Here is a 24,808-nt window from a genome sequence, read left to right on the forward strand (position 1 = left end):
TGGATGTCAGTCAAGTGCATCATCAAATGGCTTTTCATTTGCCCGTAGGTGGGTTTAATAAACAAGGACAAGAAGAAGGACGGAATAATGGGGAAAATGTTTTACTTGGACAGTAAACAATTTCACTGTGATTATATTTCTTATTAAAAGGGAAAATTACAGCAAGGAAACTACCGGCTGGTGATTCTGTGTTAATGGCATTTTTCATTTGAAGGGATATTATCTTTATTGATTTTGTTATATATAGACATGAAGGTGATTTTTTTTTTTATGGTACACAATTTTAAAATGATGGGGACTATCACAACATACATCTAAAATGTAAGACTTATAAGAAATTCAGAAAGATATTGTGTCATTGACTGCATTCTGTGTTTCAATACAAAAACAAATTAATATTTCCTGTATACTGTAAGTTATTGTTTTGAAATTCAAACGCAGCACCTGAATGTAGTTACATTGTGCTGTAAAAAAGTATTTAACCAAATCAAGGTTTTTGCTTTTTATTTTACTCTCACAAATTTCAGATAATAAAAAAAAAACATCACATTATCGAAAAATGGTCTTCAATGATTTTATCTATTAAGGTAATGAAAAACCAAATAAATCTGGTCCTATTTGGAAAAGGCAATTTCCCCCTGAACCTAAAGAGTGTGCGATACCTGGCAACCAGTCTTTGAAATGACTGTGGAGAAATTGTGGTCCACTCTTCATTGTAGAATTCAACTCCACTGGGAGTATTCAAGCATGAATGGTCTGTTAAACGTCATACCACATAATTTCAATTGGATTTAGGGCTGGACTTTGAATAGGACACTCCAAAACTTCATTTTATTTATGTATTTATATTTGTGAGCAATTCAGAGGTAGAGTTGCTGGTGTACTTTAGGTCATTGCCCTGCTGCATAACCCAAGAGTGCTTTAGCAGTGAAATTAAACCAGAAAACGTGCATACTTTTTCAACCACGGATAAGTGTCTACAGCCATTACAGCATCCTGATAAGGCCATATACCTCAAGAAAATGATAGTCATCGACAAGGTGGATCCATGTGTACTGCCTGTTTGTTTGCTTAGCGCAAATCCGGACGATTGGCCGCACAACTATTTTTTCACAGCCACAACATAGGCAAAAACCCATAAGTTCAATATTGCCTTTTTTTGGATAACTACATAATAGGTATATTACTAGATAATACATGTAAAGTATAACATTAAAGGTAAAAAGCAGCCTACATCTAGCTGCTCAAGGTGTGAGAGTGCAGCTTACTGAAGTAGGTCACAGCGCTGAGTGCTGCCACCCAGCTCAGAATAAACTGATCAGCTCACGATCTTGGCAGACTACTTTCCAGAATATTATTACAATGAATGTAGACGAACAATATTTATTTACCTGTCACAAAATGTGCACTGCACACTCAGGCATGAGTGAGGTTCAAGCAGTCCAAATCCGCCCTGGATATCCAATTCAGCCACAGCAGTCGACGTTGTGTTCTCAGTGTTTTTGTTTTCTCACACTGATTTTCTATCACCGCCGGCAGATGATAGAAAGAACGTTGGTTTTGACCACCATGCGCAGCACAACCACAATTAAGCAAGTTTTCCCTATAGTTAAATTGAATGGTCCAGAGTTTTGCTTCACTGATCATGCTAAAACAACGAAAACAGGCTGCAGCTGCCACCCAAGATGGCGATCACACATTGCAGTCACGTGACCGTGACGCCATGTGAAAACCCCCCATTCATGACATAACAAAGGGGGCTTTTTTTTCACATAGGGCCAGGATGGTTTGGATTTTTTTTAACGATACTTTTTTGATATACATGAAACAACTATCTACAGGTCCTTCTCAAAATATTAGCATATTGTGATAAAGTTAATTATTTTCCATAATGTCATGATGAAAATTTAACATTCATATATTTTAGATTCATTGCACAGTAACTAAAATATTTCAGGTCTTTTATTGTCTTAATATGGATGATTTTGGCATACAGCTCATGAAAACCCAAAATTCCTATCTCACAAAATTAGCATATTTCATCCGACCAATAAAAGAAAAGTGTTTTTAATACAAAAAACGTCAACCTTCAAATAATCATGTACAGTTATGCACTCAATACTTGGTCGGGAATCCTTTTGCAGAAATGACTGATTCAATGTGGCGTGGCATGGAGGCAATCAGCCTGTGGCACTGCTGAAGTCTTATGGAGGCCCAGGATGCTTCAATAGCGGCCTTTAGCTCATCCAGAGTGTTGGGTCTAGAGTCTCTCAACGTTCTCTTCACAATATCCCACAGATTCTCTATGGAGTTCAGGTCAGGAGAGTTGGCAGGCCAATTGAGCACAGTGATACCATGGTCAGTAAACCATTTACCAGTGGTTTTGGCACTGTGAGCAGGTGCCAGGTTGTGCTGAAAAATGAAATCTTCATCTCCATAAAGCTTTTCAGCAGATGGAAGCATGAAATGCTCCAAAATCTCCTGATAGCTAGCTGCATTGACCCTGCCCTTGATAAAACACAGTGGACCAACACCACCAGCTGACACGGCACCCCAGACCATCACTGACTGTGGGTACTTGACACTGGACTTCTGGCATTTTGGCATTTCCTTCTCCCCAGTCTTCCTCCAGACTCTGGCACCTTGATTTCCGAATGACATGCAGAATTTGCTTTCATCCGAAAAAAGTACTTTGGACCACTGAGCAACAGTCCAGTGCTGCTTCTCTGTAGCCCAGGTCGGGCGCTTCTGCCGCTGTTTCTGGTTCAAAAGTGGCCTGGCCTGGGGAATGCGGCACCTGTAGCCCATTTCCTGCACACGGCTGTGCACGGTGGCTCTGGATGTTTCTACTCCAGACTCAGTCCACTGCTTCCGCAGGTCCCCCAAGGTCTGGAATCGGCCCTTCTCCACAATCTTCCTCAGGGTCCGGTCACCACTTCTCGTTGTGCAGCGTTTTCTGCCACACTTTTTCCTTCCCACAGACTTCCCACTGAGGTGCCTTGATACAGCACTCTGGGAACAGCCTATTCGTTCAGAAATTTCTTTCTGTGTCTTACCCTCTTGCTTGAGGGTGTCAATAGTGGCCTTCTGGACAGCAGTCAGGTCAGCAGTCTTACCCATGATTGGGGTTTTGAGTGATGAACCAGGCTGGGAGTTTTAAAGGCCTCAGGAATCTTTTGCAGGTGTTTAGAGTTAACTCGTTGATTCAGATGATTAGGTTCATAGCTCGTTTAGAGACCCTTTTAATGATATGCTAAATTTGTGAGATAGGAATTTTGGGTTTTCATGAGCTGTATGCCAAAATCATCCGTATTAAGACAATACAAGACCTAAAATATTTCAGTTAGTGTGCAATGAATCTAAAATATATGAATGTTAAATTTTCATCATGACATTATGGAAAATAATTAACTTTATCACAATATGCTAATATTTTGAGAAGGACCTGTATATACAATTTTTAGATAAGTATTTATTTACATTTCATTATTTGAGTGTAACCTCTTTTGGTAAGTTAAATTATGAGCCAAAATGTCCTCTTCAGCAAAACAGAGCTATGATGTTTGGATTGGTGGCTTCATCCTATTGCCCAATCCATGATTCAGTGTCTGGTTTGATGTCGATATGTAATCCGATTCATCCTTTGTCCATCTGTGGTCAGCATGTGCTATTGTGAGCTCTCAGACAATTTACACTAAACATCCCTACATTGTTATTTTGCGTATAAAAATTTTACATCAAAATCCATCCTTTCTAAAGAGAAATCTTTAAAGACAGTAGCACGTGATTTCAGCTAAAATCGTGTGTATTTTTTTTAGCAGCTGGTTAACTTTATCCTCATTGGTTTTGGGCAAATGGAGACTGTCCAAACCGTTTTAGAAGATGATGCTAAGAAAAATTTATGCTTTTCAATCAAACGTATCTTAAAAAATGATGCTGGAACTAATTTCCATCTAGTATGAATTATGAGAAACTGAACTTTTATTGACAGCCACTAAGCGCTGCAGAAACTTGTTGGGTTTTTAAAGCTTTGCTAGTGGCCAAAGCTGGGTTAGAAAGAGGTCTTTGGGTCCCTGCGTGACAAAAGAACTCAGTTTGATCAAATGGTTTTAATTTCTCTTCGGACACAAAACACATATATTCAAATGGACCTCCTGTTCTTAAATGAATAGAAAGTATGTGATCTAGATGTGTTACAGGCATGGTGATTTGGTCTTTGCTGCCAAATATCAGTTTGTAATTTAATTGATCTAAGTTAAGGAAATTAAATTAAATATGACATGTGATGCTTTAAATCCTTCCTTTTCACACTTAAATCATTCAATTGCGGTCTACATAAAGTGGAACTGCAACACTTTGGTCTGAACTCCTTGTTGTTGTAGCTCCGCAGGCTCCTCTTTTGGTCTGAGGTGCGTCTGAGAGCAACTTATTTTGGTTTCCATCGTGCACATTTTTCACGAAAAGTGATCTGAACCTTATGCATGGTGAGTTGGCGGCATAAATCTTTGTCATATTTACAATAGAAAATCCCCAATATGCATTCAAAATATCATGTGCTTCTTTTCCTGTCATGATCAGACACGAATTGTTTACACTGAGAGCAGAGGCAACATCCTGGCACCTGTCAGTGAGAAAGGGTGGACCTGTATTATTTCAAAACAACGATAAACTGAGTTAAAATTTTAAACTGTCTTTAGCATCACATATTAGCAATTAGCATGGTTAGAATTGCTAGCTTTGCTAGAACAGCAGTTTCCATGTGTATTTCTAGAGAATTTAGATCTTTGTCTAAATGATGTCAGAGGTTGCGAGCTCAAAAGATAAGAGCAACTTTCTTTACACCTTAATAATCCTTCCTGTTATTTGTTTAGGTTTTGCTCCATCTTGCTCTCTTGCAGCTTAAAATAAACCGTAAACATGTCTCAACATGTTGTAGAAAGTTTCCTTTTAATTGCCTAGATCTCTGTGCTTCTGCTACTAATTTTGAGTTTTCCTTTGTTCAATTGTTCTAAGAGACCTTAGCAATGTGTGCTTATTAATTTAAATATTATCAGATTTTCTGACCAGCTGATCATCTCTACGTGACTGTGATGCTGAAAATTATCTAATTTCATTCAACATTTTTTAATTCATCTCTAATTTACAGAAGAAGGTATTTTGCAAAAAATCCAATCGCACATTTTTTAAACAGTGCCTCTGTGAGAAAGGGTTTAACTTCCATTTTTTTCTCTTTAGACATTTTTAAGCAGCAATCTATCTTTCACAAAAAAAGCAGAAGCCTAATTAGAGTTCCAGATGAACATTTTGGTCTTCACAGGACTGTATCAACATCTGTTCGTCTGGCCTGTAAGCTGAAAATTCTGTAATTTGGTGACTTCTTGCTCCCAGCTTGCACATTATCTGGACACACACACAGACTGTCAGAAATGATATACTAAAAGGCATGAAGTAGAAATATTTCAAGGTGCTCTTGCTAGTTAGAGTTGATGATTATAACTTTTTTAATGTTTATGTTCCAGGTGAGGTCTTAAAGTTAACTCCTATGTCCACATTTGCAATATCATGAGTGATAGGCACTGAAATATTTTTGCTGAACAGAATTTCATTAATGCTGACCAAAAACACTAATATAAATTGTTTCTTTTGACACATTGGATAAAATTATTATTAATTTGCTTGACTTGATGTACAGTTTCTTATACATTGTTCCACCCCTTTAAGTTTTCAAGACATTGTCATAATACACTAATCACTAATGTTTTGATAATACATTTTGTTTATTGTTTTATTTAATGGACCACCTGAAAGTAACACATGTTTGTAAAGTGGAAGGAAATGATTACATGGTTTTCAAAACTTTTTGTAAATAAGATTCAGGAAGGTGTAGCATGCAACCTTTTCCCTGATACCCCAAAATATAATGAATCACAATCAACTGAAGCTAGGTCATTAATAAGTTAATAAATAGTCCACCTGTGTGTAATTTAATCTCAGAATAAAGCCAGCTGTTTGCTGCAGGCCTCCGAGGTTTGTCAGAGAACTTTGATTAACAAATAGCATCACGAAGACCAAAAAGCACAGCCAACAGGGTAATGATAGTGTTCATCATTTGTATTCCATTCACCCCAATTATTACCCATCCCTTTGTCATTGTGTCTATACATGTTTTACTTTCTTAACCTTTATCTGTATAGATAACAAAACAAGTTAATCAACCAGAATAATTGGTCCGATTTTGACATAGTTTGGTACTAAGTAAATTAGTGATGGGGTTGTAAATGATTCAGTTTGCTAGAAGCCAAAATGTATGGAATGGGCACCAGAAAGCTTACATTATGGTCTGATGACTGGAGCAATAGTCCTACATGAATAGCTGAAGCATCCATCAGTGAGTCACAGCAGAGGTTCAAGTTCACCAGACACAGAGGATGCCTTGCTAATGTAATACAGAACATATACAGCATCTTATGTACTTCAATATGGGTCAATGTGTTGTGCATGAATCCAGCTGGTCATATTGTGCAATGCATGGGATGTGAAGATGTCACAAGAAGGTTCTGGTCTTCCAAGCCTAGAAACAAGAGTGGCACTGTGGCTGTAGTTCCATTATCCGTTTGATCTGATTTCTTAATCACGTACGTTCCCTTCACAATATCTTTTAGCACATGAGGTTTCATTTCATTGTTTGCCTTTTTGGCCATGTAGTGTTTTTTGGTTTTTTTGACCTCTTGAGTTTTGTTACCAGCCTTAATTTGTTGTCCACTGAATATTACCTGGATTGGACTTGGAATCTAGGTTTGATTTGTTATTTTCTTTTTATTCCTTCATTTTTATTCTCTGATCTGAAATATATACACAACCGAAATAAAAACGACTGTCAAATCTTTAAAATGTTGACATATCTTTACCATATTCAGTTCCATCCATAATTTGATTAGATATGATACAAAATATACTAATTTACTCTTGGTGACGTTATACATGACATTATATGTTATGGTGACCAAAGTTAATCAGTAAGCAGACATTTCTGCACCTCATTTGCCCTCGATATTAAAAGCAAATGCGGGAAGTACTGTGAACATTCATTTTAATCTAATTAGGTTGTTTATTAAATACAGTGGCAATGTCATCTCAGTGCATTTTACAGCACACACAGGTCTTGCTCTTACTGTGCAGTAAAAAAAGAGTGACTCCCCTTAGAGACTTCAGATTTTGCTTTTTTGTCAAACCTAAAATTTTGGATCACCAAACAACTTTTAATATCAGGCAAATATAACCTGAGCAAATAAAGAATGCCAATTAGAAATGAGAATCTCCATTAATTAAGGAAAACTAAATTTCCAAACCAACTTGACCCTTGCTTAAAACACGATGCCATCAAGTGTGTGTTATAACTGGCAATAACTGTAAAGGGCAATTTAGAGAGAACATTTAACCTAATGTGCATATTTTTGGACTGTGTGAGGAAGCCAGAGTACCCAGAGAGTCCTGTTGCAAAATGCAAGTGCAGATGAATTAAAGGTTAGAAACTGAAGGTCGACATTCTCCCTCTGGATTTTCTAGAAGGGGGCAGAATTCATTGCTGCATTAACTATGACAAGTCTTGAAGTAGCAAAGCAGCCCCAGACTATATACCAGTGCCATGTTTGACTTGTGTTAGTTTTGAAATGCTGTGTTAATTTTATGTCAGATATAACATGACTCAGACCTTCCACACAGTTCTACTTTTGTCTATTCAGTCCACAGAATATTTTCCCAGATGTCTTGGAGATTATCAAGATGTTTTTAAAAGGATGGGACTGGCCTTTGTGTTCCTTTTAGGGATCCATGGTTTTGGCCCTGCAACTATCCAATGGAGAACCACGCCATATCATGTGTGCTTAGTCTTGGTATTGTGAGATCATGAACTAGGCTCTTAACTGACGCAAGTGAGGCCAGTTCTGCTTGAGATGACCTGGGTTCTTTCGTGATCTCCCAAATTAGTTGTTATTGCATTGTTGGAGTAATCTTGGTTGGTCAACCACTTCTAGAAAAGGTTCCATGTTTTCTTCAGGGGTTGATAATGGCTCTTACTGTGGTTCACTGGACTTGCAAAGCCTAAGACGTTACTTTTTATCCTTTTCTAGACTGAAATATGTCAGTGACCTCATTCCTTATCTGTTTTTGGATCCGGCATAATCTGTTTTTGAGGTCTTGACTTATCGTGTCAAGCAGGTTCTTACTGGGACAAAAAAGCAAAAACAGAATAAATCTCTAAGGGGTCTAATGGCTCAAACTTAATTCATAAGACCCAAAACCAGTTTTCCATGTAGTGGAATCTCAGATAACTTTCTGCTTTCTTAATTTATAAAACAGGGTTATTTGTGCATAGTAATTTTTCTGTTTATTTCTGTAGAAGTCTAGCAAACACGATGATGTAGTCTTGTGTCTTCATAGGTGTTAAATTGCAGGTCTGCAAAGGAAAACTCAGCTTTGTTAAACTTGCTTTGTAGTATGCTACACCAGACAAGCTGAGCTGGACAGATGGAGAAATGAAAAAAAGATACTGACAAAGAGACAGTCAGAAAAACTGAAAAAAGACAGAGGAGTTAAAGAGCAGCTCACTGCCTTTTAGTGAATCTCAGTCTCTCTTTGGCTGTGGAATTCAGACCATCTGCTACAGAAACAAGCCACAAACTAAGTACCTCAGAGACATTGCATATGTGTGTGTGTGTTTTAGTCAGTGATGATGACATCATTACGTGTTGTTGTATTTTTGCTACTATATGTCTTGATATATTTATATTCCCTTGTGTTGATTGTGGAAAATAAGACTTTAAAACTGTATTTGTAATTTCAGTATATTCTTTCTTAAAAATATAGACAGCCTTATCAAGCATATATAATTATCTTTTCATAGTCCAAAGCATGTTTGTGTTTTAACATTTATCCACTTAAAGCTACAGTCTTTGACAACAGGAATAAAACTAAAAGATTAGGAACTGCAAACATAACAGAAATGCCATATGTGCGCTGTTGTCTTTCGAAATGCACAGTACCTGCCAATGAATATATTCCCTTATAGATTTGGATTTAAATCGTGTAACTTATGTTTTTGTGAAGATGGGCGTGTTAACTTTGCTTGGCCTATGTACATTTTTACTGTAAAAAAATGAGAATCTCCATTAATTAAGGAAAACAAGATATCCAAACCAGCACAGGTATTGGGCCAAAGGAATGCCATGATGTGGCAGCCCAAACCATCACTGATCCATCCCCATGCTTCACTCTGAGCGTGCAACAGTCTGGGTGGTACGCTTCTTTGGGGCTTCTCTACACCGTAACTCTCCCGGATGTGGGGAAAACAGTAAAGGTGGACTCATCAGAGAACAATAAATGTTTCACATTGTCCACAGCCCAAGATTTATGCTCCTTGCACCATTTAAACCGACGTTTGGCATTGGCATGAGTGACCAAAGGTTTGGCTATAGCAGCCCAGCCGTGTATATTGACCCTGTGGAGCTTCCGACGGACAGTTCTGGTGGAAACAGGAGAGTTGAAGTGCACATTTAATTCTGCTGTGATTTGGGCAGCCGTTGTTTTATGTTTTTTTGGATACAATCTGGGTTAGCATCCAAACATCCCTTTCAGACAGCTTCCTCTTGCACCACAGTTAATCCTGTTGGATGTGGTTCGTCCTTCTTGGTGGTATGCTGACATTACCCTGGATACCGTGGCTGTTGATACATCACAAAGACTTGCTGTCTTGGTCACAGATGTGCCAGCAAGACGTGCACCAACAATTTGTCCTCTTTTGAATTCTGGTATGTCACCCATAACGTTGTGTGCATTTCAATATTTTGAGCAAAACTGTGCTCTTACCCTGCTAATTGAACCTTCACACTCTGCTCTTACTGGTGCAATGTGCAATCAATGAAGACTGGCTACCAGGCTGGTCCAATTTAGCAATGAAAGCACTCACACTAAAATGACAGGTTTTTCAGTTTCATTGTCCAACCCCTGTATATATATATATATATACAAGACCCCATGATACTTAAACTCCTCCACATGAGGCAGGAACTGCCCTCCAACCTGAAGAGGACAAGCCACCCTTTTCCGGTCGAGAACCATGGCCTCGGACTTGGAGGAGCTGATCTTCATCCCAGCCGCTTCACACTCGGCTGCGAACCGCCCCAGTGCATGCTGTAGGTCTTGGCTAGATGGGGCCAGCAGGACCACGTCATCTGCAAAAAGGAAAGACGAAATCCTCTGGTCCCCAAACCAGACCCCCTCCGGCCCTTGGCTGCGCCTAGAAATCCTGTCCATAAAAGTTATGAACAGGACCGGTGACAAAGGGCAGCCCTGCCGGAGTCCAACATGCACCGGGAACAGGTCCGACTTAGTGCCAGCAATACGAACCAAACTCCTGCTCCGCTTGTACAGAGATTGGATGGCCCCTAGTAAAAGGCCCCCGATTCCATACTCCTGGAGCACCCCCCACAGGGCATCATGAGGGACACAGTGGAATGCTTTCTCCAGGTCCACAAAACACATGTGGACCGGTTGGGCAAACTCCCATGAACCCTCGAGTACCCTGTAGAGGGTATAGAGCTGGTCCAGTGTTCCACGGCCGGGAAGAAAACCTCACTGCTCCTCCTGAAGCCGGGGTTCGACTATCGGCCGGACTCTCCTCTCCAATACCCTGGCGTAGGCCTTACCAGGGAGGCTGAGGTGTGTGATCCCCCTGTTTTTAGAATACACCCTCCGGTCACCCTTCTTATGTAGGGGGACCACCACCCCAGTCTGCCAATCCAAAGGCACTGTCCCTGTCCGCCACGCAATGTTGAAGAGGCGTGTCAACCATGACAGCCCCACAACATCCAAAGACTTGAGGTACTCAGGGCGGATCTCATCCTACCCCGAAGCCCTGCCACCGCGGAGCTTTTTAACCACCTCGGTGACTTCAGCCTGGGTGATGAAAGAGTCCAACCCTGAGTCCCCAGCCTCTGTTTCCACCAGGGAATGCGTCATGGCAGGATTGAGGAGATCCTTGAAGTACTCCTTCCACCGGCTGATAATGTCCCCAAGTGAGGTCAGCAGCTCCCCACCCCCACTGTAAACAGTGTTGGCGAAGCACTGCTTCCCCCTCCTGAGACACCGGCCGAAGGTCTGATGATACGACAACAAAGTCGATCATTGACCTCCTGCCTAGGGTATCCTGGTGCCAAGTGTACTGATGGACACCCTTATGTTTGAACATGGTGTTCATTATGGACAATCCGTGACTAGCACAGAAGTCCAATCCGCCGCCCAATTCTCTTTGCACCGGTCCCTCACGGTTCCCCCTGCAGGTGGTGGGCCCACTGGGGGATGGTCTCGCGTCTCCCGTTCAGGCTTGGCCCGACCGGGTCCCGCGAGGAGCAACCCAGCCACCAGGCGCTCTCCGACGAGTCCTGACCCCAGGCCTGGCTCCAGGGTGGGACTCCGGCTCCGCCGTACCAGGCGACGTCACGTGCCTCGATTTTGTAGTCGTCATGAGGGGTTCTTGAACCGCTCTTTGTCTGACCCGTCACCTAGAGCCTGTTTGCCATGGGAGACCCTACCAGGGGCATTTAACCCCCAGACAACATAGCCTCTAGGATCATTCGAGCACTCAAACCCCTCCACCACGTTAAGGTGGCGGTTCAAGGAGGAGACTCCTACCCTCACCTATGGCCATGAACTTTGGGTCATGACCAAAAGAACGAGATCCCGGATACAAGCGGTTGAAATGAGCTTCCTCCGTAGGGTGGCCGGGCACTCCCTTAGAGATATGGTGAGGAGCTCGGCCATCCGAGAGGGTCTCGGAGTAGAGCCGCTGCTCCTCCACATTGAGAGGAGCCAGTTGAGGTGGCTCGGGCATCTATACCGGATGCCTCCTGGACGCCTTCTTCGGGAGGTGTTCCAGGCACGTCCCACCGGGAAGAGGCCCAGGGGACGGCCCAGGACACGCTGGAGGGACTATGTCTCTCGGCTGGCCTAGGACACCTTGGGCTCCCCCGGAAAGAGCTGGAGGAGGTGTCTGGGTGTCTCTACTGAGTCTGCTGCCCCCGCGACCCGGTCCCAGATAAAACGGAAGACGACGAGTACGAGTATATATATAGTCAGTCATATATATATATATATATAGATATAGATATAATATGCCTTCAAGAAATGTAAACTCATGTAAAACTAATTAAATTTTAAGCAAATTTAAAATGCATTTCACATTTTACTCTTAACATGTTTTTCTCTACTAAACAATTTTTACTTAAACAAATTTTTTTGTGAGATTATCACAGTGCCAGTATGTGTAGAGGTAGCTGTTCATTTAGCTTGGCTAAGATCGAATGGTTTTGCTCCAATCATATTTGTGTTAAAATTTGTGTTGAAATTATTTTCACAGAGGCTGCTTGTATATTATGACTGAGCTTGAGCTATTTTGCGAATAAGAAGAGGAAAGATCTTAGGCTCTAAATGTCCAAACAACTTCCAAAAGGTGGTTCTACAAAGAGGAATGGGGGAGCTGAATACAAATACACTCGACAGTCTTTAGATTGTTAAAACAGTTAAAGCCATGCATGCTTTAACTTTGATTGTAAAAAAATATATATATCTGCTACTTTATGTTGGTCTTTCACATAGAATCCCAATAAATTACATTGAAGGTTGTAATTGTAACATAACAAAATCTGAAATTGTTCAAAATGTATGGAAAATAATTCAAGGCATTTAAAATTATTTTCATTCTTGTATGCACTTAAGGTACTTTCCTGAATGCCCTGAACGCCCTATCTATTGAGATTCCTTTGCTCTTCACTACAAAGAGAGTTGGCATTTTACTAACTGTGTTATGGGATAAAATATAAAGTAGCAGTACACTCCCAAGGCTTATTTTCAATTATAGACCATTTGGAGACAGATGCTGCAGTGTTATGTGCCTAGAAACTCTATATATTCAATCTCAATTATGAGACAAAACTCAACCAGAACTGGAATAGTACTTGTATGTAGTAAGATAATGTTTATGATGCTAATTTGTCCTGAGACCAGTTAAGTTTTACAAGTGCTTTAATGCAGTGATGTGTGAATGCTTTCACAGTTACATTACTGTAGTCCAGCTCATCTTTTTCAAGCAAAACATAGACTAAAAATGCAGTGTTGAACAGTTTGGAAAATAATTGAATTTGATAAATATAGAGAAGAAAATACAAGAAGAACTGGAAAAATATTCATATTTATAGACTTTGTTCATTTTGAATAACTGAAATTCTCAATTTGAGTGTATATTACACCTGAGACTTTTTTTTTCCTACCTTCGAGATGATTACCATCATGTCAGCTGTTTCTTTATCATCTGTGTTAAGTGTTGAGTTCAACATTTTCAGCACAGCTATCTTAGAAACCATAAGTGCTTGCATAGTCCTGTAGATGTTTCAAGGACAAATTTCTCAGATGTAGAAAGTGGGGAACTCTGGGACTTTTAGTGTATTAAACCTTTTGGGAACGTGGCAGAGAAGTGGTAATTCATACATTATTTTCTCATTTACACTTTTTTTTAATGGCATCTGCAAACTCTGACCACGTGGAACCATTTGATGTAAATTTAGATAGCATTCTTGTATTTACTCAGTAAAAATGCACAATTAACCAAGAAATCGGAAAAGTTTGAGTTTGAAAATGAAAAAAAAACAACATAGGAACCATGTAAAAAGTGAGACCTACAGCTGTTTTACATTTACTTTTGCTGTTGTACAAAACACTCTTCAACTCCATAATATAAAGTTTTTTTGTGGCATTGTTGTTTAGGGAAACATGTGGTCCCATGCATCTGCACACCAGATTAAATATAAGTTGTCTAACTAATCGATTCAGGTGGAAATTACTCAGTCTTCTGTTGTTCTACTATGATGAGTGCTGGTTTTATGATTTCTTGATCAGTCACCTTTGCTCTCACTTACCTGATCATTGGTGAGCTCTTCTCGAAATTCTCCCGTGCATTTTAACAATAATCCAGTTAAAATAAGCATCAATAACTGTGGGGATAGTAATTACCTGAAACTCATTCATGCTTTCAGGAGACAATTTTGCAAACGAAAGGGTCACTTAACACGTAATCATTTAAAGGAACCTCTTTTTTAAATGGTGTCTGTGAGAAGGACATGCTGGCAACAGAACAAATTACAGAAGCCTCTGTATAAAATCTTAGACATGAGCTCTAGCTCTGATTAAAATTAAATAAATTTCAGTGTCCAACTTAATGCTGCCTGCCCTTTTCTGTCAGTTCAGACACATACGTACAAGTGCAGTCAATTTTTGTGTCGATTTTTATCCTTCTATTCTATTCTATACATACACACACACCCACACACATCCTTGTCCTTCTATTTTTATAAGGATGTTGCACTGACTTCCATTCATTTCTATGGCCTAACCCTAAGCCTAACCATTACGAGTACATATCTAACCCTAGTATAAACTCAGTTCAGACCTTAATCTTAAACTTACCCCTTAACCCAAAAACAGCATGAAATAAGTAAGGACTAGGAACATCTCCACACTTTCCAAAATGACTTCACTCTGTTGGTTAAAATGTCTGATGGTCCTCTCTCAGTAGCATATACAAGAACACACAAACACATGTTTAGATAGGCTATGCTGGCTATGTAGATAGTGCAGTGTCAGCAGTTGTGACATGTTATTAGCTGTGAGAAGAAGTGCTTTTTGACACATTGCTAAGCATGTGCGCACTCTTTCCATTTTGTTTGGGTGCCATTGTTGCTTGCCACCAGACTGCTGACACTTCATTAGGGATTCACACCGATTGGGTGTGATGGTGTGTGTGTGTGTGTGTGTGTGTGTGTGTGTGTGTGTGTGTGTGTGTGTGCAGACAAGTGAGCAAGTGGCTGTGTGAACTGCAGGTTCTCTAATCACAATGTAATGACGGAGCTACGCGGAATCAATCCTCAGACATAATTAAAACGGACAAAAGTGGAGAGAGGGCAGGTTTACTCGTAAACATGGAGAGATGAAGGATGGATGTGGGAATGTGGAGGGAGAAAAAGGAGGGAGCAGGATAGTGGATGCTGAGCGATCATTACAGTTTCTATAAATGTGAAGAACGGCAGTTAGAGTAAGGAGCTATCACCCATGCAGGTGTTAATGTAAAGTGCTCCAGTCAGGCTAAGTTGATTACTCTGACAGCCACGACAGAGTGGAGGACATTATCCATACAGTACCAGATTCCCTTTGGGTTTATTAAAGTGCTCTCCATACAATTAACCGTGATAGAGGGTGAATATGGGGTGTATATCCCCTGCTGTGGCCCAACATGACTGCTATGTGCCTTCAATAAGGTGTGGAAAATCTGTCCAATGTCTTTCTTTGGCAACGACAGCCCCAGCCTTGGCTAAACTTCATTCTAATTGGTACTGTTCAGCTCAGGTCATTATGGTGACAGTCATGTTGGCGGCTGATGTTGCGGCCATTAGCAAAGTGCTTTTCAGAATTAGAAGGGACAACAGGCAGCTTATTAGGTTTAGAACAAGCACTTGTACTCATGTAGCTGTGATGGTGGGACAGAGTAATGGAAGAGGAAAAGTTTATCAGTTTGTTCATTTTCAAATTCAATGGTTCTGCAAATAGTAATAAACATTAGATCCATGGTTGTCACAATCGGGTACCTGGACATGGCTGCAGTGGTCCTCAGAAAAAATGTTAGTATTAGTTTTTTTTTTCAATTAATTGTGATGTAGAACTAGAAGGTGAGTTGTTCATGCATATCGATCTTTGCTTTATCAGAACCTTCATAAAAAAGAAGCGCGGTGAAGAAAAATTTAGGGTAACCCAGTACTAATTGATTCAGACAGCAGTGAACCAAGCACATATACGGGTGGCCATTAATGCTGTGGACTAAAGTATGAACTTGGATCTAGGAATAATACCAAACCCCTCTCAACTATGCTCCAGTTCCTAATTACTGACTCCAATTAGCATAGACCTTGAGTTATTCCTTCTCTAACATCATCTGAACCTGCTTGAAATTGTTTTCTGATTGCCACTTCTCCGCCACATGCATGTACACTTAGTAAGAAGGACGTTTATTGTTTTTCAGCAATGTTGCTTGATATTTATTTGCTTCAAACTTACTGCTTTTGAGCCAAAGACACATGAAAAATTCCAGAACATCAACACAATATATCAGTGTTTGAATAGAGCAACCCATTACTTTGTTTGAAGTATATATAAGTACATTTTTACTCTTGTTTTTCTTGTGGCGGGGACTTTTTAAAGTTCTCGAATGCTCTTATTTCTACCCTTTTTTAACATCCTGAGGTATAAACACATTTTTGCTAAATAGACATCTCCGAACACCTTCAGGACATTTTCTGATGCACATACAAGAAAAAACTAAATTTCCCTAAGTCCAACATTCTTCACACGCCTGGCAGATTTAGGTTTAAATGAATGTTTAATTTACCAACCTGTTTCTGTTTATATATTAACATTTAGAGTCACCCAGCCAGAACCCTGACTTGAATCCGATGAAGAATCTATCAGTGAAATATTCAGTGGGCAAGTTAGCAGGGTAGTCTGTACCTGAGTAGATAGCCTAACTAGTTACCGAGCTAATATCAGCCTTGTTTTGCTCTACAAGAACTAGCACAGCAAACAGGTATGATATTCTGCAAAATTGCCACTTGCAAATGACTCAATTACTACTAAAATTCAGTAGGACTGTCGTCAATATTTTTACTTAAGTTTGGATCAATTAAAAATAAATATCGGGTTAAAATGACATTATTATAACTGTAATAATGTTATGTTAGGATCAGTTTCAATAATTTATCTTCTCCTGCTTTAAACAAAAGCAGTTGGGTCGTTTTAAACATTTCTGCTAAAGATTTACCAGTAAAGTGCTGTATTTCTTTAAAGGTTTCAGAAATCTCCTACTTTATGTCTAGTCTTGTTTCTGTCAAGTTTATGTTATAGAATCTGTGTTCTCATGCTTTAAAGCGATAAAATAGAACAATGTATTTACATATATTTAACGTTTTCCTTGCTGGATGACAAATTTAACTCAAATCTTGCTAGATTGTTTTCACTTGTCATTAGTATCCACTCACAGTTGGTTAGAGTAGTTGTTTATGAGCTGATCAGATGGCAAGCTTGAACAACAAAAAGGTTGAAGAAAAAATAATCACTTTAAGTTTGAATTTTTGACTTTTTTTTTCAAGTATGCGGCACTTATGGTGCACCTTCAGGTATTTACAGTATATTCTATTGCCCAACTATCTGCGAATAAAACTTTAACACTTATTTTGAGAGCCCCCTATAGGTGACATTATTCTTTTTGGAGCCACTTCAGCATACTAAGGTGAGTGAATTTTACCCACCTAAGGCAATGTGTTTGCGTACTGTAGAGTGAAAGTAACAATAACCTCTCCTGGACTATTTGTGCAAATTAGCCTGAAACTACTTCCCATCTTAATGCAGCTGCAATGCCTGTTAATGTATATTTTACACATATTAAGGATTGTATTGTATTGGAAACACTTTACTGCCATCTAGTTGTTAGGGTGTGAACGACGCTTGCAATTTTATTAGACTGTACAGGTCCTTCTCAAAATATTAGCATATTGTGATAAAGTTCATTATTTTCCATAATGTCATGATGAAAATTTAACATTCATATATTTTAGATTCATTGCACACTAACTGAAATATTTCAGGTCTTTTATTGTCTTAATACGGATGATTTTGGCATACAGCTCATGAAAACCCAAAATTCCTATCTCACAAAATTAGCATATCATTAAATGGGTCTCTAAACGAGCTATGAACCTAATCATCTGAATCAACGAGTTAACTCTAAACACCTGCAAAAGATTCCTGAGGCCTTTAAAACTCCCAGCCTGGTTCATCACTCAAAACCCCAATCATGGGTAAGACTGCCGACCTGACTGCTGTCCAGAAGGCCACTATTGACACCCTCAAGCAAGAGGGTAAGACACAGAAAGAAATTTCTGAACGAATAGGCTGTTCCCAGAGTGCTGTATCAAGGCACCTCAGTGGGAAGTCTGTGGGAAGGAAAAAGTGTGACAGAAAACGCTGCACAACGAGAAGAGGTGACCGGACCCTGAGGAAGATTGTGGAGAAGGGCCGATTCCAGACCTTGGGGGACCTGCGGAAGCAGTGGACTGAGTCTGGAGTAGAAACATCCAGAGCCACCGTGCACAGGCGTGTGCAGGAAATGGGCTACAGGTGCCGCATTCCCCAGGTCAAGCCACTTTTGAACCAGAAACAGCGGCAGAAGCGCCTGACCTGGGCTACAGAGAAGCAGCACTGGACTGTTGCTCAGTGGTCCAAAGTACTTTTTTCGGATTAAAGCAAATTCTGCATGTCATTCGGAAATCAAGGTGCCAGTGTCTGGAGGAAGACTGGGGAGAAGGAAATGCCAAAATGCCAGAAGTCCAGTGTCAAGTACCCACAGTCAGTGATGGTCTGGGGTGCCGTGTCAGCTGGTGGTGTTGGTCCACTGTGTTTTATCAAGGGCAGGGTCAATGCAGCTAGCTATCAGGAGATTTTGGAGCACTTCATGCTTCCATCTGCTGAAAAGCTTTATGGAGATGAAGATTTCATTTTTCAGCACGACCTGGCACCTGCTCACAGTGCCAAAACCACTGGTAAATGGTTTACTGACCATGGTATCACTGTGCTCAATTGGCCTGCCAACTCTCCTGACCTGAACCCCATAGAGAATCTGTGGGATATTGTGAAGAGAACATTGAGAGACTCAAGACCCAACACTCTGGATGAGCTAAAGGCCGCTATCGAAGCATCCTGGGCCTCCATAAGACCTCAGCAGTGCCACAGGCTGATTGCCTCCATGCCACGCCACATTGAAGCAGTCATTTCTGCAAAAGGATTCCCGACCAAGTATTGAGTGCATAACTGTACATGATTATTTGAAGGTTGACGTTTTTTGTATTAAAAACACTTTTCTTTTATTGGTCGGATGAAATATGCTAATTTTGTGAGATAGGAATTTTGGGTTTTCATGAGCTGTATGCCAAAATCATCCGTATTAAGACAATAAAAGACCTGAAATATTTCAGTTAGTGTGCAATGAATCTAAAATATATGAATGTTAAATTTTCATTATAACATTATGGAAAATAATGAACTTTATCACAATATGCTAATATTTTGAGAAGGCCCTGTATTTGAAACACTGTGATGATAAGCGGCAATGAATGCACAGACAAGTATTTTTTTGTTCAGTTTTAAAGCCCTGTTTAAGTATTACCAGCATCAATAAAATTATTTATATATCTGGGACTGGGAAGTGTTTTCAGTTGCTATTATGACCCGTTGCACCTAATGTCACTAGTGTGCATCATACCTTTTTTATAATGAATGTGTGAGCTACATTAAAATGGCATTCTCTCTTTGACTGTGCATCTGCTTTACAGCAAAACATTTTTATAGCAAACCATTTTCATAGCAAAACCCTTTTATAGCTTTAAATTGTTTTTTTTAACAGTTGTAAATTAATTCAGGCAGCAAGTGGTTCAATTATTTGAGTCCAGAAAAGTGCTTATGAATTTTCACTTTGAATTTTACCTTGTGCTTGAAGAGGTGGATTGTTTTCTTAACTGCTTGCTTTACCTCACTTGGTGAAGAGAGTTGTGCTCTTTGTGTATTGTTAAACAGGAATAAAAGAAGATGCCAACCTCTCTGTGATGCACAGAGTGCTCATTGTTCATGTTTAATCTCCAACAGTATCCAGATGCTGGATTGGAGCACATCTGCAGTCACTGTCTGACTGGATGTAACAATTATTCAGACCCTTCTTTCTGAGTTGCAGTCGAAATGTGCAACTGTTATTTAATTATTTATTTATTTTACCAACGGTGCTTCTGTGTTATGCACTCTGTACAGTAGAACAACTTAAAACACAACACACACACATTCCTTGCATAAAGCCATTGTTACATCAATAAAAACACAAGTGTCACACCCATAACCATAACAGCCATAGAATAGCTTCAGCTACAGCCTGTACCACACTGACAGCCATTTCATCCCAAGGCTGCAGTCATAATCAGAGCGAGCCACAGTCTGTCAAAGCAGCGGTCAGTGAAAGACTGCTTGTCATCTCTCTTAAAGCAAGAGTACCCATGCAGTCAAGAGGGGACACTGACTCTCACGGCATTCGTATCCAGGGCCCAGTCTAATACATGACTCCACATTTTAATACAGCCCAGCTTCTCTCAAAAAGTCACGACTAACACAAATAATATTATGAGCTAATCAAAAAATGGTTGCCAAGCAACACAAATGTAGTCCTGAGATTCCAGCATTCCAGTAATGGAACCACATGAATTCCTGATGCATTATTTAGGTATTTTAGTAAATGTTTTATTATTATTATTGATTGATTTATTCACTTTTGGTGCAAGCGGACACAAAAATGAAGACAAAGGGAAAACATTTATTTCAGACTATTTGGTTCACATTACTGTCCAAATGAAAGATGTCCTAAGTCTTCTTTCAGGGATCACATAGCAAAGGTGGAGTAGCTACAAGCACCAAAATTTTTAGGACCAAACTGAACTTCCCGAGTTCAGTTTACTTTAAAGTGTAATTTGGGGATTTTTTTTTCCGTTTTCTTTTTGTTTATAAGTAACCTTTCATGAACCCTTTTTAAGAGAATACAAGCCAGGATCTGAATGTATTTGGCACGCCTTGGAAAGGTAACCAAAATCAAGTTGACAAATAGGTGTCAAGTGGTTGGGCAGCACGAACATCGCTGCATAATACTGAAAGGAGGTCCTTTGTTCCAAGATTCCACACATCATCAGAACATCTTCAGCTACATTGTAGCTACATTGTATTGAACAGTGATTCAGTTTCAAAGCCCAGTAAGTTTAATTTCTATAAGAGCTGCATTGGAAAAAAAACATCTTTCTAGCCTTTCTGCCGAGTAGCTGTTAGCTAGCAGCTTTTTCTCTGTGCATCTCTAAGTGTTTGTGGAAATATTGCAGGTCTTTGTCATAAAATGCATAGTAAATTAGAGACACCTGTGTTTAGGAAAGAAGTGTGAAAGTAGATTCAATTTGAAGCATTAATTGTACTATAAGAAGGTATGGCCTTCAACAGTACATCATTAAAGTCAAAATCGATTTCCTGTTTGACCACCTTACATTTAGGTTTGACACCAACCTGTTTTACCATTTATTCTGTAGATAACTTATTTAATGGAAAATGAATAAATGTATAATTAACCTTGATCAAGATAGATGTGGTTGTGGGACTGGTTTTGGGTTTTCTTTTAACCAAGAGTAAATAATAAAACTGATGCAACAGATGGCAGATAACTAAGAATGAGGAGCAGAGGTTAAAATAATAGTGAAATCATTTTTCATTAGTTTTACCTCGGAGCTGTGTAACACCAACTGCACTCACTCTCACACAGGATGCAATGTTTATCCTGCTCATTGGCTCATTAAGGCTTCTTCGTTGTTGCAAAAAATGATTAAACATAACAGTGAATCTGAGGAAGTAAGCTGGAAACTATAATTTAATTTGAATACATCCTGGGATATTTTGCACTTTTATATTTCATTTACTTTTTATGAATGAGTAAAAGAGTGATGCTGTAGTTCTTTTTAAGTGTTTTCGTTTGTTCAGATAGCACACGCCTTATAGCATGAATAATTTACTATATTTGTGTGTTTCTAGTCATGTAGGGAGAGACAGCTCTGTAACCTAAGGCTGTTTTTCAGAAATCATTTTTATTTTGCACTTAACATGTTTTTAAGACAGGTGAACTTTTAATCTATTCAGAAAGCATAAACCGTATATATGTTAGTCATTTATTTTTTAAAGAAATTAGAATTGACTAAAGTTAGTATCAGCAGGTAAGATCTTCACAAAATCTCTGATGGGTGGACTATCAATCAATTTCTGAACCAAACATGCTGTTTCATGGTGGTTTTGTTTTGTGTGTTTTAGGCAGAAGGTTTGTGCGTCTCAACAGCTGATTTTGTGTGTTCACCTGGTTTAGGATGTTATTAAATACAGCACCCCCTATGTGCGAGTAATTAAGACAGATCACATGGAGTCATTTTTCTTTTCCTTCAGCCTTCAGGCATGGTTTTTGATTTGTAAATATTAAAATTAGATTTTGATTTGGCTGCGCCAGCCATTGTAGTCCTTAATATTATTGTGGTCACTCTTGAGTGACCCCTTTCCCTGCACTACCTCTGCTAAAACCTTCTCATTGATTGGTCTCATTGTGAACAGCAGTCTGTTGATGTCACATGTAGTCCTTAGTCAGTCCCGGTTGTATCTGCTTAGGAGCAGGGACCAAAAAAGTAGTTACCGATATGAAAAAACAGTAATGGAAACGCTCGCAAAGTGGGTCCAGTGGAATGGAGCCGGGCTAAATAGAGCCAGTGGAAAAGGGGCATAAATAAAAAAGCAGTCTCCAACAGAGTAGTCTACCAGAACCCATCAGGTCAGTACAGCTTCAACTTGTTTACTACATAGGTTGATAGCTCACAAATGATGTTTTTTAATTCAGTTTTTATCCCATACTGCGTCTCTGCTCTTGTACATTTTCAGCAGCCTGAGGCCATGGGACTGCACACATTAGGCCAGTGAACAGGTGTTTAATGGACTCTGGACAAAACCACTAAGACCTCTGCACTCGCAGCTATTTATCCCTCTCAGCAGCACACACTAACATACTCTGCGTAAACAGGGCTGGCGAATGCGAAAGACCTGCCGTTGACATCTATCCATCATTTCTCTCATAGCAGCGAGGGAGGCTTCAGCACCTGCGCAGGCGGTGAGTGTACGTGTTTGTATGGGCATATGTCTCGCAGGAGGAGACCCAATATGGTCAGTCCAAAATTATCTCCTCCTGTTCGCTCCATTAAAATGTCAGAGGTTAGTTAGTTTATATCTCGCCGTGGGGTTTGACCACATTTTATGTCTCTTCCTGGCAAATTATTTTTTCATTAATGTTTTTGCAAAGTTTACTTATTCATCTAAACTTTAAGGCTTTAAGGTAAGAGAGGATGCTTTTCATTTTGCAAAGATGTGTCTCTTACTCTCATAGCATCCTAACTCTTTAAGGTTAATCCTAAGTATATATTTGTTTAATTGCTAGTTCTTTAAACACATGGTTTCTCCTCACCTCTGATCTCCTTAATGGTCTAGGACATGAGTGGACACAAGAAAGCACAAATTATCATAATAAACATTATTTTGGTCTACTTTTCTTTTTCAGCTGCTACTTTAGTGAGTTCAGGATTCTATGGCTATATAAGTAATCAGACCTGGGTCTGGCTAATGAAATTTAACTCAGCTTTCCAAAAATATGGTTTATCACGTTTCACTCAATATCTAAGAAGGGAGGTAATTACATTTTTGTATAACGTTTTTCCCCTCAAGAAATTAAATCATTTAAAAGCTGACCTTTGTGTTTATCTTTGTCTGAAATAGTTTTGGACATCACTGTATATAATACAGTTACAACTTGAAGCCACCAGCTACAGCTGCTCACCAATTAGCACTTACAAAACAAGCTTCCCATACAAGCTGATGCATGGGTGAACGCTGTAGCTTTGTGTTGGGGCCAGGCCTTGCAGCAGATGTTCCAACACTACTGTATGCCACAGTAACAGGCGACTGTGGCTCAGTAGGAAGAGTAGTCGTCTTGCAATCAGAATGTTGTGGGTTCGATTCCAGCTTCCTCCTGCCATATGTCGATGTGCCCCTGGGCAAGGCACTTAACCTCAAGTTGCCTACCGATCTGTGTATCGGTGTATGAATGTGTGAGCGATAGAGAGTGCGATTGGGTGAATGTGGCTCTAGTGTAAAGCGCTTTGAGCGGTCTGTATGACTGGAAAAGCGCTTTATAAGTTCAGTCCATTTACCATTTAACAGAAGATCACCACAGCATGTGCTGAAGTGATGCAGTAAAAAATAAAACGTTTTTATAGCAACTGTGGTACCTTCTCCTCCTCAACAGACAGAAGCAGACACCTAACAGTGCAGAGATTGTGTTTGGAAAAGCCACGAAGACATAGCAATGATTGGGGTTGTTTAACAAAGAAAAGAGAAATGACTAATCAAAGGTCTGAGCTCATAGTAATACAGAGTGGATTTGTAGAGGCAAAAATGAAATTAAAAGTTAATATTGATTAGAGATTAAGCACTGCAGTATCTTCGACAGAGGAAACCAGGTTTTGACATGGGTGAAAAGTCTCTTGCACCTCAATTGAGTTTTCTCTCATTGATTTTACATGTTGAGTCAATGAGGATTGGGCTCCCCTCTGTGCTATTCACAGTGGAAGAGCTGTAACAAAATATTGTCAAACACCCTGGGTGGTTAATAGAGTCAATGATGCTGGAGTACACGCATGAAATAAAGAGATTTTTCACTGGTTTCATGGAACCGGGAATCCTTCATTATCTCTAGTTCAAAATCTAATATACCCAGACTGTTCAAACTTGAGTTGGATTGTTCTACAGATATTTACAACTTTTAAAACCTTAATTCTAATTACCGTATATTTATTCATCAGGATAATCTTAGAACTAAGACAATTAAAAATCCCAATATAAGCTGGTCAGACCTTGACTGAATAAGGGTGCATTCGCACTGCTGGTCTGGTCCAGGGATCGATACAGAGATCAGTCAAAGTGAGAAAGGTTGCACCCTCAGTTGGCCCCGTTTGCTTTCAAACAGATTTCTTAGACCGGACAAAACAAAGTTATGCAGTTG

The 24,808-nt window shown here is 39.6% G+C and overlaps 1 protein-coding gene across 5 annotated transcripts in view; it reads left to right on the forward strand.

Annotated features, from left to right (window-relative positions):
• Positions 1–24,808, forward strand: part of il1rapl2 (interleukin 1 receptor accessory protein-like 2) — a 636,383-nt gene that overhangs the window by 311,039 nt on the left and 300,536 nt on the right. For 2 of the 5 annotated variants that reach the window (XM_047353890.1, XM_047353891.1), the window contains exon 2: positions 22,778–22,864. The exons of the other annotated variants lie outside the window; for them this stretch is intronic. In XM_047353890.1, coding sequence (XP_047209846.1) covers positions 22,778–22,864 — 87 coding nt within the window. The remainder of the gene's footprint in view (positions 1–22,777; positions 22,865–24,808) is intronic. 5 annotated transcript variants of the gene reach the window in all.

Source organism: Girardinichthys multiradiatus, chromosome 23, assembly GCF_021462225.1.
Source record: "Girardinichthys multiradiatus isolate DD_20200921_A chromosome 23, DD_fGirMul_XY1, whole genome shotgun sequence".
Lineage (NCBI taxonomy): Eukaryota > Metazoa > Chordata > Actinopteri > Cyprinodontiformes > Goodeidae > Girardinichthys > Girardinichthys multiradiatus.